Source organism: Saccostrea cucullata, unplaced genomic scaffold (genome assembly GCF_032062105.1).
Source record: "Saccostrea cucullata isolate Sc308-1 unplaced genomic scaffold, CSIRO_AGI_Scuc_v1 ctg26, whole genome shotgun sequence".
NCBI lineage: Eukaryota > Metazoa > Mollusca > Bivalvia > Ostreida > Ostreidae > Saccostrea > Saccostrea cuccullata.
The window spans coordinates 589,820-605,621 of NW_026935606.1; the positions used below are offsets into that span (position 1 = coordinate 589,820).

Below are 15,802 nucleotides of genomic sequence, written 5' to 3' on the forward strand. Positions count from 1 at the left end.
TTCTTCCTTAAACTCAAAAATTCCAACAAAGGTATTGACGCAGTTAATAAATATCAGTAATATTTTCAATCACAAAATTGTCCAGTCTTGTATTCCACTACATTTCCATTTGAAGATATCATCTTGTATTTCCTACAAATATACATTTACTTTTGCTTCCAAACTTTTTATTACAAAAAACTTTACAGTTTCTAAATATCGAAAATCTAAAATCACGAGACTCTAAGAGCATAAAAATTACTTTTCAACTTTATATACAACAATTACCCACGATTAAATTATAATTAAGTCAAAACTTTTTTATCTTTCTTTTTCAATAAAAACGGAAATCTCGTAAATTTTGTCATTGGTCATTTTCAAAATTTCTTTGTACTCTGAAGTTGAGATTAACCAGATGCTTGAGTTTCTGATTGATAATATCTTGTTGGCTTTAGGAGGCAAGGTCTTCCAACAATCGATTAGAATTCCCATTGGATACAAATTACGCCCCGTTATTAGCAGGACTATTTTTGTATTCATATGAAGCATGATTTCCCCAAACTATTTTACGTGAAAAGAAGAAAACACTTGCCGTGGCCTTTAATTCGACATTTTATTATATCGACGACGTACTCAGTTCATTTTTCTCAGTAGATTTGATGAACTAGAGCATGCTCTATGTATGAAAAATTTCTAAAACGAGGTTATTTATTGAAAACAAGTTAATGAAACAAGAATATCAGTATCATGATCATGACCTTGTTAACAAATACATTCTATGATTAAGTCACATACTGACTAATAGCTCTATACTAATTGTTAAGCCAATATTTACACACTGGATTGTCGACAATTTTTTCCGTTATTTTCCCGATCAGGACAAGGAGCACACAGCAGGTGTGACCGGTCCACAGGAAAAGCTCACTCCCCCATGGCACCTGATACCACCTATGATTTTTAGAAATCCATGTTTACTCTGTTCCAACGTTTGTACATTTTGTATTGCTTTATTGGCTTCAGGGCTGGCCCACTGTTTGTTATCTCCATATATTTCATTATCCATGAGTAATATCCCCCCCCCGAATTTCAAGAGTAAAAATTTGCTGAAATATGATAACTTTTTTTTCATTTTGTACGATGTTAATTTGCAAATGCAACAAAGGAAATAATCCCTATTTGTTCCGTGTGATGAAAACACACAGAATGCACAAAAAAGACAAAACATTGTACAAAAACATTGCACTATTAAATAAATGTTGTGATAAAATGAGGGTTTTCTTCCTGTTCTTCATGTTTGTAATTATATTTTAAAACCTTCAAATGAAAAAAAGCCAATGTCATTTTGCTTGTTTTTTGAAGACTTTGTATCTTTTCTAATGCAAAAACACTTTTACATACTTTTGATAGATTTTTTTCCAGAGAAATATATGGAACAGTATTCTATCTCAGAAGTTTAATCAATTAATACAAATCAGGAGCAGAGAACACACGGATTTCGAAAACATCAGAGGTGAATTCAGGTGCAATGCACTAGTGAGCATCCCTACCAACCTGTCAAACCCGCCGTGTGCTCTTTGTCTCGGAAAATAACAGAAAAAAATCCGTAGACAATTCAGTATGTTAATGATGACCTATCAAAAAGTATGAAAAACGATAGTATCTTTTCTTTATGGATGAAATAATTTGGACAAGGTATTCAAATACATTGTATGTAAATAAACAGGTTCGTCATATGCCTCTTAATTCAAAGTTTAGTCATAAGCGATTGACTTACTTTCAGATTGACGTTATAAGTAGTTGACGTGTTCAAAATCTTTAATTTATATCATTAAGATTTTTTAAAAAAATCCTTTTCTTGGTTTTGAAGGTAAAAAGAGTTTACATTAATTACAAATGGGACACATGTGTAAATAAAAGTTACAAGGCATAATTGTTTTAAGTTCAGATTGATGAATTTAAAGTAAAGCCCTTGGGATCTAGGATATTTGATAATAAGACCGACTAGTATTTAATACTTGATAAAAGTTTTAAAAGAATACCTTTTTACTTACTCAAAACAAGTATATACATGAAATACGACGGAGATAACGAACAGTATTCAAGCTCAAAAGTCCATTAAACAATACAAAATTGGGGGAGAAAACAACACTGACCTCAAAAACATCAGAGGTGGGATCTGGTGCCATGGAGGGGTGAACATCCCTTGCCTAATTTTGTTTTATTTTTGCTTCTTTTTATATTTCTTTACAATGAAGCGCATTGAAGTGGTATAGGTTTTCCTTTGAATGAAAAGTTTGGGTGTTCCCACCGAACTTGAAGTTACATAATGACACGAACATTTCTTTAGAAAAGAGAGAGAGAGAAATTTTTGTCGTAATGCTTTATGACACCCTACTATGTGCGACTAGCAAACTGAGTTACACCAAAATGGATTCTAGAAAGTAAAGACGAGAGTTATACAGTCACCCTTTCTTTAAAACACGTATTACATCGACTTTGTACCTAAATTTGAATTCACAATGTTTAATTATTATTTCAATTTGATTGGGTCGCCCGAGTGCCGCAGTGGTTAGGGCGTCTGCTTAAGAGTCGCGAGGTAAGGAGCCAATCCTCACGCCGCAGATTCGAAACCAACTGTCAGAGGTGGAGACAGGTCTTTGGGATGAGACTGTTTAAACCGATGTCCCGTTTCGCAGTAGGTGCTGGCACGGAAAAGATCGCTCAATGTTCAATGGCCCTGAATGCCGAGTACATGTATAGGACAAAAATTTGTAGCTCTTCACTGTCAAATAGTGGTGTCTCCATATAAGTGAAAAATTCTCGAGAGGGACGTTAAATGATATACAATCAATCAATCAATGTAATTGGCTATTATATTTATGGAATACCTGTTTTACAAGTATTTAAATTTACTATATGACCGATTTTTCATTTCTAACGAAAACTGCGAGTCTTTATATGACATTCAAAGTCGAAATATAACTCAAAACGTTCTATTCAAAAGGAAAATTGTCTCACTTTAATGCACTTTATTGCATATTTTTTTAGCTGAGTTATTCATTGATGAATGCTAAAAGCAAACTTATACAATGCTATTCGTTTTGATAATGATATTTAAAATTAATCATTTAATATGCACGTTTTATAAATATTACTTTCATTTGGACATTTTTGAATTTTGTTAGAAGATGCAAGTCAATCTTCAAAATTCTATTTTATCGGAGAGGAAAATTACATATTGTGAGCGGGTAACATTTTATATGCACCATTTACAAATTCTAGGTACGCTTGGTGTGATGTACGATAAAGAATTCAACATTTCAAAATCAAGTAAAGATTACGCTATTCATAAACTGAATAGATGTAAAAATCAATTATATAGGATGAAAATTTGGTTGAATACAATCTTGTTGTAACCTTCAGACCTTGCACTTGACAAAATGTCACTTAAACAACAGTTTATCCAAGAAACAGTATAATGAGAAAAAGCCAGGTGAAAAAAAATTCTCCTCTCCTTATATATTTTAACAGAATGACAATATTATAGTATGCATATATTTGTATTATCCAAAGCAAAACAGTCTGTGTTTACATAAGCAAAAAATAAAATCACAGATTCTTAAGATACAATTTAGACACAATCATCAGTAATAAGAAAAAATGATTACCTTTCTTGTTGAAATGATTCAATAACTGTTGGATTTTACACAGGATTACGAATATAAATGCAAGTCTCCTCAGTTGTCTCTTGGTTTTCAGCTGTAATATATGTAATTATGCGTAGTTAGAATACCCTTTCAACTGACCTCGGATGTTTTTCGGTGAATATACCCGCGAATCCTTATTTAAAACTTTTCTAAGTAGGTATGTGTAACAATATAATATAAATATAATATAAATAAATATAAGGAAGTCATTTCGTTTTTACGTCTTATCTATATCTAAAACAGCATTTACTGGACAAACTTTGAGTTATTATACATTCATTTAAGTGACCCCCCCCCCCCACCCCTACCCACCCCCCCCCCAAAAAAAATAGGAAAATGATATATTCTTTGGTTGATAGTTCGTTAGTCGGCATACTAAAGTTGAAGGATAATGTTCCTAGATAATTATCCAGAGGTCATGCATTCGAGATCAGATTGTCCTATTTAACACTTTTACTCTATCTTTGTTTTATGGAAATGAAAGTTAGTACATATAGATACATGTAAATATTTAAATATATATATCCAACCCTGACATATCTGTTTCATACTCGGATATTTTATTTGAAAAAAGACATTTATTACATTTTTACCCGTGAAATACTGTAACTTATTTATTGAATAAAAATTATATCCTGTCACACTGTGAAAGGATATCAAAATGATATCCTGTCACAGTGTGATGAATATCAGAAGTGCGGGAAAACTCTCGATTTCCCTTCCCATAACGAAGATTGCTGTAAAAAAATCTTCCTTGACCTAATATAAGATAGATGAAAATAAATAAACCAGTCTGACAGCGAATAAAATGGTTAAAATTACCAAAAAATATGTTGCTAAATCTATGTTTTCACCTCATAAAGCTATGACGTCTCAACCGCTCAACTATGACGTCACGAGCCTATGACTGCATAACAAAAAGACAGAGGCAAAGGAAAAATCAAAGAATTTTATTTTAAAAATGTAATAAACAGAAAATTCAGTGTTTTGTAGTTGAATATGGAATTTATTTCACTCGTGAGACAGGGTTTTTGGTATTTTCACTCGTGCTTCGCACTCGTGAAAATATTAAAAATCCTGTCCCACTCGTGAAATAAATTCCATATTCAACTACAAAACATTGAATATCCTCTATTTATTTAATGGTAATCTTACAACCAAGCTCTATGGCAAACGTGACATTATCTTTTCTATCGTCAACTTCCCTTACGAATGCAGCAATATACCTTCATCACCTTCATACGTAGTTTAAATATAACAGTTGATTCGATACGCAAGAGCATTCTATAGGTATGAACAATTTCCAAAACGAGGAAAATTATTGAAAAAAATTTGATAAAACATGAATATCAGTAGTCTCTTTTAAAATCATCATTTCGTAAGTTCTATGGTCAATACGATGACCCTGTCAGCAAATACAATTTATCATTAAGTCAAATGGTGACTGACGTTCTTCATATTTATTGTTCGTCCATTATTTATGCACTGAATTGTCAACGGATTTTTTTAATTTTTTCCCGATCATGACAATGAGCATACGGTGGATATGACTGGTCGGCAGGGGATGCTCTCTCCTCCATGGCACCTGATCCCACCTCTGATGTTTTGGTGGTCCGTGTTTGCTTTGCTCCTAATTTGTATTGTTCTAAAGACTTTGATATTGAAAACTGTTCGTTATGTTCATATCCTTCATTAGATAATCAACTGGCATGTCTTTAAAAGACGGGTTTTAAAAAACTGTATATAAAAAATAAACACCTAAAACCTTCATTTATAATATATGCAACATATGCGTCTAGACTTTCACAGGGAAAACTTTGCTGAAATTAACTGATTATATTCACTTTGAATAATATTCTTTTGTAAACCTTTTCCATTTTCTTTATTAACAAAAAAACATCAAATATACACAGAACATTGAATACTACATGTTTGGTTGTATATAATAAGTACTGTCTATATGTATTTCCATAAAAATTGCCACTTTATAATGAAATAGAGTGACATTTTTCTGTTTTTTTTTTATTTTCAAGTATATTTAAAACTTAATGAATTGTATAATTGTTTGCAAATGCAAAAGATGAATAACATACACATCAATACAGAACAATTGCCAATTTTAACATGTGATACCTTAGTGTTCGTAGCCTAGTATTTAAAAAACCATTGTTTCGGTTTATATTATATATTTAATATATAAATGTGTGTAATGGTTTATTTCATTATAAGATTTCAACTGCATTGCGATATTTAAAGTTCTCTGGTGAATACACTTTCCGTTATCAATCTAAGCACTAAAGTAAGTGTCTTTTGTCGTTGTGTTATTTAATGCGTTTTTGTTTCTTAAATATTTTGGTACCTGTGTTTTGTTTCAAACAATTTTAGTCAATTCCTATGTCACTCATTTTTTAATCTACTTGAAGTCTGTTTTATGACTCAAGGTTTAAAAAGAAAATAACTGCGCAGAAAAGCACTCAAGTATAGAATTATTACGTTGAAAATTGATTTTAAATCCATTACTTTTTTTAGATTCCATCTGTTATGTTCCTTTGTTTTGAAGGTCATTTATACAATAGCAACTACTTGATGATGTTTGCTTCTACAATAGCAACAACTTGATGATGTTTGCTTCTACAATAGATTTTAATTACATAGGCGTATTAAAGAATTATACGATTGTTTGTAAAACTACATGTATTATCTGTTTCTCTACAATATGCAATCCAATCTTTAAATTCAAGTTTTATTAAACAAAATGTCTATTGTTTTTGAAATCTGAAACATGATTTAATCATATGGTGTTTGATCGAAGTCAACTGCTAGTACGGGTGTAAATTTCCTGTGCGCTTTATACAATGAATACAATGAATACAATTTTTTCAAAGCTATTAACCTATCGCGTATGCAAGAATAATTATTCATCTTTTATTTATGAGAAAATGTCCGTATTTATAGTGGGAGGTGTAAATAGCACATAAAATCAAAAGTTCCTTTGAAAAAAAAAAAACGAAACAAAGTCATGCAATTAAAATGCCGGAGATCATCTGCAATAATTTTGTTGTCTAACAATTTATTACATCGTAAATGACAGAATCTTTGGAAAATACACATAGCCACATACCTCTTCCCTAAATTCTGCAAAGAAGTCTCCAGCTTTTCGATTGCTATCACTACATGTTACGTAATATTCTGTCAACTGACCTTGGATCTCTTCCAATATTCATTTATCTTTTTTTCCTTTTAAACTTTTAAATCATTTAACAAGGCAGGTTTGTTTACATTGGCGCAAATAGAATGTCAATAAGTTTATGAGCTTTTTACGTCTTAATTATTGGTAAGGTAAAAAACACTAGAAAGGAAAAAACTTTCATTTTATTTAAAAAAAAATTATCAAAAAAAATATACGGAGAAAACAAACAGTATTCAAGCTCAAATGTCCGTAAAACAATACAAAATAGGAGCAAGGAAAACACGTACCTCCAAAATATGAGAATTTTCAAATTAGTATTTATAAACCTCTGTAGATATCAGGACTTCATTATGACAATAAGTTTTATCAAATGATCAGGAATTTTGGTGCTCTCTGATTGGTCTAGACGCTCTTTTCTGGGGTGTACCTCAGAGTGAGTTCACCTCATATGACGTTCTAGGAGGTTTATTCGGGTTTTCCCTCTTGGCCAACCATAGATTTGCTTACAGTTTTTTCGACTAATTAGATTGCGTGTTTCAAAGCATGCGTCGGTGTGAATGTAAACATGTCAGACGCCAGTACCAAGCAGATTAAAGGCTTTTGAATGTAAATGGTTGAGTATTGATTGTTTGATAATATTGTTTTCCATTTTTAACTACTAGTTGTCAACTAGATAAGTCATGACAATTATATTATGGGTGTTTTTATTTGATGGAGACAAGATTGAAAGTGTTAAAAGTGTAGTAAAATTCCTGATCATTTAATAAAACGGTTATTGACTTTTGAATTCGGTGTACTCGTGACTATACAGACTTGGTCAGATATTGGGTTAACCTCGTCCTTTGGCCTCGGTCAACCAATACCTGACCAGGTCTGTATCGTCACGAGTACACCGAATTCAAAAGTCAATAATTGTATAAAGTTACCAACGATCTTTGTTTTTCAATATAAATGATTATTATAGGCGACAATAAAAAAAAAACTGCATTGCACTGAATATAAAGAGGGATATTCAAAGGAGTATAAATTATTGGAATTTAACATATTTTATTTCATTGCATCAGGAAAGAAATTGGCTATATACTTAGTATTTCAGAACATCAATATCATATTATATTTTCCTTGGCAGTGTTGAGATACTGAAATATGAAAGGAATCTTACAAAAGTTAATCTGATATCTACTATTGCAATGCACATGAATGAACGTAACTAGGAGATCTGTTGTCAACATAACAACTTTAATTTTATCTTCAATTGATTTTAAATATTTTTTTTGGTGAATCGTCATTTTCAATGCGGCTTGTAGCACAGTTCCTTCTGTATTATTTCATCCTGTAAGTCGAGAGGGCTTTTGTCCTCACACTCTATAGGAGATGGCAGTTCTACAAAAAAAATCACGTTTTATTATGTAATTATGGAACACGTTTTCTTTAGATATTCTGATGATAAATGCAATGCATACAATTTTATTCCTATATATGTTTGTGATATACATTATTAGGACACGCTAAAATGTAAAAATAAATTGTTTTTAAAGAAAATGAAAAAAAAAGATGATTTTTTAAAATTCAAATGTTATCAAATTATTTTATCTATGAAATATGAATATGCAAACATATGATACAGCTTATATAAAAATGCATACACCTTAAAGTTTATACTCGTAGATGAATTAGTAATACAAATTTCAAGATTTATTGACGTGTTGTTTTTCTTTTTTAATGATATATTATATCTACCTGACTCAATCTTTTGTAACTGATAACCATCTAACATGTTTGTTGATTCACCTTCGGGATCAAGAATTGTTGGGATCTTTTTCTCCTGTAAAACATTATCTCTTTTAAACAGACCAATTGAAACAGAAATTGATTCATATATATGTATAAATATTCTCAATAACAAAAAAAATTATTACATTTATTTGATGTTTCTTATTAATAAAAAGGTAAACATCAGTAAATATATATTGTATACTTTTAAAATTTTGATTTATCAAAAAATATAGGCTTTTTAAAATTTCCTTTCGTGTTTCTAACATAGGATAAAACTGTAAGATTTGTTTAATCAAAATGACTTACATTCTCGATGTGCAATCTTGGTATGAGGCACATTATAATGGCACCCAAAATAGGCGGAAGACCAGCAGCAACAAATGCTATTTCGTAGGTTTTCAGATGATCATAAAGTAAACCTGAAATAATATCTAGATTATGTTCTTAAATCTGAAACCATAGGTTCACTATAATTAACAATACGCATTTATTCTTTGGGTATTACCGTTTCATTTTAATAATTTTTTTCTGTGGCAAAACCGATAAGAAATAACTGTACATGGTTAATTAATAAAGTGTAAAATACATCTTAAAAGTGAGATCAATTATTATAACTGTTTAAGTCACGAAGATCACGAATTGTAGACAAATTGTATTCATGAAAGACTTTTAAAGAAGCAAATTTCACATTTCTTGTGTGTTTCGATACTGATCTTAGGATTTTGTATTGTATTTGAAATATAATTGGTTTAGATTAATATGCCAATTTGTAATGCCATCTGCTAAATTGTAGAAACACATTTTCAAATCTCATTCAGATCACATTTTGTTTAATGGTTTATTTTTGTGACGGAAACGATTTATCTTAGGGTCATCAACATTTTTGTTATAAGTACTAAAGTTGTAAATTAAATTAAAGTCTGTTTATCTAAAACAACAAATAGGAAAAAATAAACTTCAGGTGTTTTTTTATAACTTTTTTAAAATTTGGATCAGTTCAAATACTAATAGAAAAAAAAGATGCAATCGGCTTTTAAGTCTCGACAAAGGAAGAATGAAAAAAGAGACGTTTAGCTTCATTATTATATAAACCTGTACAAAACATACAAAAGCATCTATTCTTGGTAAATGTGTCTTCTTAAAATAAACTTGAACACTTTTTCACGTGATGCGTTTGCAAGGTAACCAATTCGAAGCCTAACTGCTCTATGTCCCTGTATACCGAATATACACTGTAAAGTGTAGATCTATGTAGATCTATAGGTTTATGCCCAACATTGTCATATTGTAACCTTTCTTTATAAGAGAAAATTCTCGATCATACACTCAATTAAAATAATTTTGTCTTAATGAAATACACGTTTAGTTTACCTGCAATCGGGGGGCCAACCGAAAATGGAACAGAAAATCCGCCGAGCAGGAATCCGATAGCTTGTGATGCATCTTTACGACCAACGATATCAAAAGCAATAGGACCTATCAGAAATACCATGATCCCATCACTTAATCCTAAAACAAGACAAATAGCTATAAGTCCCTCAAAGCTGCTTGAGAATGGAATACATGCTGTCACAAAGCCCATAGCAACAAAAGCACATTGTTGCATGTAGATTCTGTTCACACATTCCAAATCAGCTATCTTTCCGAAGATTATCCTTCCCATGCCGGAAGTGACTTGGATGCACGTTATGAGAATGTATGCATTTTCTCCGGGAAATATATCCTGAGTATGTTTGACCTAAAATATGAGTAAAGCATAATAGTAATGTAAAGTTTTCAATATTTGTGCCACTAAAAATGTATAGTGAAAGGTAAGTTTATTTATTTTAATACAAGCTTGTTATCCTACTGAAAGGCATAGCTTGAAATTTTGAAAATAAAAGCATTATCTGATATAATGAACATTTCAGTGTTTAGAAAAAGTAACAATCTTTTGTATCAGAATTAAGAGACCAGGTAATATTAATCACCAGAATAGGACAAATGCAATATGGAAATATAAAAAAAAGTATTACACAATGAAAATCAAAATACGTGGGTTGTCCAGTGTAATCATGGAAAAAACGTTTTTCACGAAAAATAAAAGGCACAATATACTGAAATTCTCATCAAATGTTTATTTATCATATCTAAGTTTATTTTCATATTTTTGGTAAATATAGACCAAAATAAAGATTTCATTAGGCCTGAATGCTCACAGGATGTGTTCCTACGACGCATGACAAAAAACGAGACTTTTAGAGAAAACACATTTATTGACAATGAAAGTTTTTGATTTAGAAGATTGGTGTTAAAATTATTCTCTTTTAATCCACTATCTATTTTATTTTTCTTCTTAAAAAATTATAGACATTTACTTTATATTTGGCAGTTTTTCCCAACATACGCAACGGGTAAGTGGTAAACACAATACACGAAAAATGGTGACGTTTGAAGACGTTGTGGCTCCTCAACTGTTAATGGAGAATCAAGGGAAACGCAAGTATGTGCATCAATGAAATTCCTAAATTTTAGTGAGCTTATTTATTTTTTTAGCAAAGAGGCAACGTGATGCTTCTTTAGACACGTTGACGTTATCATCTGTGCAAAGTAAGGTGATACAATACATAAAAATCTTATAATTCGTTTATTTATACAATCATTTACCTATTTGAAATTTGCTGTGTATGTTGATGAATGGTGAACTAAAGGGTAGTGAAATTTTCAAATGCAGTGATAGTTATTTTTGATGCCAGGCAATTTGTCCACTTCTTTACCAGATAACCCTCGTACATCTATCTCATCCTCATTTTCTGAGAAAAAGTCAACAAATAACGTGCATCATCCATTTGTATGAGTAGTTTAGTAAATTACATTTGTGAATATAAAGTTCTCTTGTTGAAAAAATTTTTGTTTCTAAGATAATTTTTTAATTAAATGTTCAGGGATTTTGATTGTGAGCTTTGATGTCTACAGGATTGGTTATAAGGTATATACCAGCTGCAATAAGGGATTATATTTAAGGACTATGGAATTTGGTACTTGGTTTAAGGATTCATTCTATACGAAAGAGCATTCTCTACGTACGAACAATTTCTAAAACGAGGTAAATTATTGACAAACAACATACGAAAGAGCATGCTCTACATACAAACAATTTCTAAAACGAGGTAAATTATTGACGAACACGTTAATGAAACAAGAATCCCAGATGTCTCGTTTAAAGTCATCATTTCGTAAGTTCTATGAACGATACGATGACCTTGTCAGCAAACACAATTTATCGTTAGTCAAATGCTCGAATACTGTTCGTTATCTCCACATATTTCATTCGTGGAAACCTGAAACCACAACATGCTTTTAATTAATGACTTGCTTTGAACGCTACTGATGCAGTAAAAAAGATATTTTTTTTCTTTTGTGGTAAGACTTTAGTATCGGTATATTGTGTAAACTGAACCTTTTTACATGAAAGAAATTGCAAAATTGTAAATATTTTTTTTTGTTTAATATATTTTTGCCAAATTTTAAAATCTATATATATCCAGAGGATTTTCAGATGTTAAAGAATGCAGAAGAATCCTTTGCACTGAAGGTAAGGTATAGGGTTAAGAAATGCCAAATTCAAAGATTATAAAATTTATTTCAAATTTGCAAATTTCTATTTGAATACGACAAACTTTATTTAATTGACAATCTGTGCTTTATACGACATTTTTGCCTCACACGTTAATTTTTATTTTCTTTATTAATTCGAATATCCATATTTCCCATTTAACTGCACCTGTCCAAGCTAAATTTTGGTATTATATGTTTTACCGTAATTACCTGATATTCTATACTTACTAAATGTGTAAATGGTACAAAATACCCAAATAATGCTGTGACAAATCCAATAAACCAAATACGATATGCAGTGTTATTAAAGATTTTCAGGTTCAAGTATTTATTTGTCTTTGAGCAGCAAACCTCAGGGTTCCTCACATTCCCTTCTGTGTACAAAGAACGTATATTGACTTCTTTATCTCTATGAATCAATGGTTTCCACGTTAGGCTTCCAAAAATTAGAATACAATACAATCCTCCTAGAATAAGAAAGGTATATTTGATCCCAAACGATTCCAGCACAATAGGAAGAACAACAGTTAGCGCAATTGTGAAACTCGAACTTCCGAACGCTACAATTCCGTTTGCCAATCCAATGTGCTTTTTAAAATAATGACCTAGAATAACCAATGAGGTAGAATAGATGAATCCTCCTCCAATTCCTAACAAAACACCGTATGTTAGATACAAGATTTCTAATTTCGTGATAAAAGCACTAGTAAAAAGTCCAATTGCGCCTAAAGTTGCCCCAAAACATGCTGTCGGTCTGATACCAATTCGATCATTGCATATCCCGGCAAATATACAAGTAATAAATGTAACACCCATACAGACTGATCCAACCCATGCTGAAAAAAAAACAAATAGAAATTTTCATGTATACGTTTATAAAAAAACGCAATAATGCGATAATAGATGTTAGAAAAAGCAGGAAGATATATCAAAATACAGGTCCGATGAATTGGTATAATTGTGAAAACACTTTTTAAACTGCCTGTTTCCATACAATTTAGAAACATTTGTGTGTGCATGTATTACTTACATGTTTTGATGAAAAAGAAAGAAAGAGACTACATTGGTGTATATGTATTTGGACAAAAGTCTTATATGCTTCCTGAAAAAAAGACAGAGATATGGGGAAGGAGAGGGGAAGCAAAATAAGGATAACACATGTAGATCTATTTGAACAAATTACTTACACGTTTTGAAAGAAATTCCAGTGTCTCCCTTTGCATATTGCTTGATCAGGTAAACATATTCAATTCCAAACGTGTTAAGTATGCCACAAAATGTTCCATTGGTCAGGAAAACTGTGAAACAAACAACCCAACCCCAGCCACCATCGGGAGGCGCAAACTCATCCGTATTTAGGTCAAATTTCTGGTCTTCTTCCTTTAGAAATTTGGTTGTGCTTTCTTTGATAGACTTCGTCAATGCACCTTTCTCTTCATCGATAGACATCCTTCGATCTTTCTGAAATATTTAGTATTTTGCATTTCGTAAGGAAATAATTCAGTTTCATACTTCCCTCATGATCTGTTTATCATCTTCTTAGAAGAAATTGAATGAGGAAAATTGAAAAGATATATTTTTAAAAAATAATCTTATAATATACATACATGTAATGCATATCATGCAGAACAACAAATTGAACAAAAATATCTTTAAAAACATTTTACCTTGACTTTGTTTTTTTTTAACTATAAACGTCTGCGGATTAATTTTCAAATGTTATGTAAGATCCTGTCATTGGAACGAGTATGTTATCTAGATTAAAGAGCATGCATTCTTCTAGATCTTACAATGTTTAAATCTGTTTTGATGATGTACGGTTTATTTTCTGGGAGGGGCTAAAACGAAGTCAAGAGTTTCTGTTTTTTATTTATTTATCAAGAAAAAAAGAGCACCGTGTGTATGCAGAGATGTAAATTAAATCATTACTTTTGTTTTTAAATCGAGGATAACTTTTTCCAATATTCAATTTTGAAAAAGACAGTTTACCTTCCGATAAAAAGGGTTAAAGAAATATATGTGTCATGATAGAGTTAACGTGCATTTTAGCAATGATATTCATGAATTTTAAATACAACGAACTTTACCTTTTGTGTTATAACTGTAATTTAAACTCCTAATAAAAAAATATTTAACTTCCTGTATTCATAACTACGTCGAAATTATTCGAGCATAAACAAAAATCTTTTTGAAATAACTCCCCTTGTGGTGAACGTTCATCGAAACTCCCAGATATTGTTTGATTTGTCCTTTTGCTATAAAAAATGCTTTGTGAATTTTTTTACGTCTATGTTAGACGTATTGGATTTGAGAGTTTTTTCTTTTTAAAATATGTTTATTTGATATTTTATGGTCAAATTCATTCATTTAAAGAAATCAGATTAATAAAGATGAAGCATGTATATGTAACCCTTTCGATGACCTTACTTGTCGTTTGTTGAATTCCACTGCTGAATAGTATTTCAGAAAAGCTAAGTTTTTGCACTTCTTGTGTATGTTAACAGGAAACTAATATATCATAAATGCTTCATTGTATTTTTTCTAAAACACATGAAACTACATTCATGCTCTTGAAAACAGAAGAAAAATAAAACGATCGTTTAAGAAAACTGACTTTTTTCGAGCAATATAGATATATAGTTAATGAAAGGAGCTTTTACTATGAATTCAATAATCTTCTTCTAAAAATTTTTGAATGAAGTGTATCATAATTAAAATCTTTATGATTAGAAATATCCTGTCGACTTACCTTTGCAAAATTGCATGTCGATATGTGCACCTAAATATCGATTGGCTTTTACATGTGTTGAATTAGTCGTGTTTACCAGGGCAGTGATACAAGGAAACAATTGGATTCTATTACGTATTAACCAGTTGGTAGATTTACGTCTCATTTGTCCTCGGAGAATGTTCTCAAAGAGGAAAAAATGAACTGTTTAGGGACTACCTCAGACCAAAGCTGTTTTTTTAGAATCAAATGAACTGACTAAAACTACTATCTATTTAATATGAATTGAATATTTTATCCTGTTTCGAACGGTTTAAACTAGCCTTTTTCAATTGTTGTTTTATCTCACTAGGAAGTTTTGGTATTTGATATTGAATGAATCTATATATTTACAACCGAATGATTTGGAGAGGCAAGTTTTGATTTCCTCAGGATGCAGGAATGTTTTGGAGTGGATGGAAAGAGTAAATGGCAAATTTTCTTTTTCTATTTATCTTTGTCATCACTTTTTATTGGATTGTTCTAAATTAAAGAATTCAGAATAGGTTGAAAAATAACTATACCATTAACTTTGTTATGTAAAAGAGGTCAAAACGCCATAATAATTTGTTTATACACCGTACTATCATATAAGGTTATGAATTGTAACATACCATCATTTTACCTCATCAATCTAAATTATTATTCTTTTTTAGTTTTATTAGCAACATGTATATAAGGACAGAAATTTGAATGATTCATACGTTCATATATATATATATATATATATATATATATATAAAATATATATATATAGGGACTTAAATGAATAAAAAGGACATAAAC

The 15,802-nt window shown here is 30.8% G+C and overlaps 1 protein-coding gene across 1 annotated transcript; it reads right to left on the reverse strand.

Moving 5' to 3' along the window:
• Positions 1-8,098: 8,098 nt before the first annotated feature.
• On the reverse strand, positions 8,099-13,842 carry LOC134243419 (monocarboxylate transporter 10-like). Its single transcript, XM_062725667.1, has 6 exons — positions 13,437-13,842; positions 12,478-13,085; positions 10,024-10,390; positions 8,959-9,071; positions 8,617-8,701; positions 8,099-8,259 (listed from the first exon to the last, which is right to left on the reverse strand). The coding sequence occupies exons 1-6, from the start codon at positions 13,696-13,698 to the stop codon at positions 8,168-8,170; spliced, it is 1,527 nt and encodes a 508-aa protein (XP_062581651.1). The 5' UTR covers positions 13,699-13,842; the 3' UTR covers positions 8,099-8,167.
• Between the last annotated feature and the right edge of the window lie 1,960 nt (positions 13,843-15,802).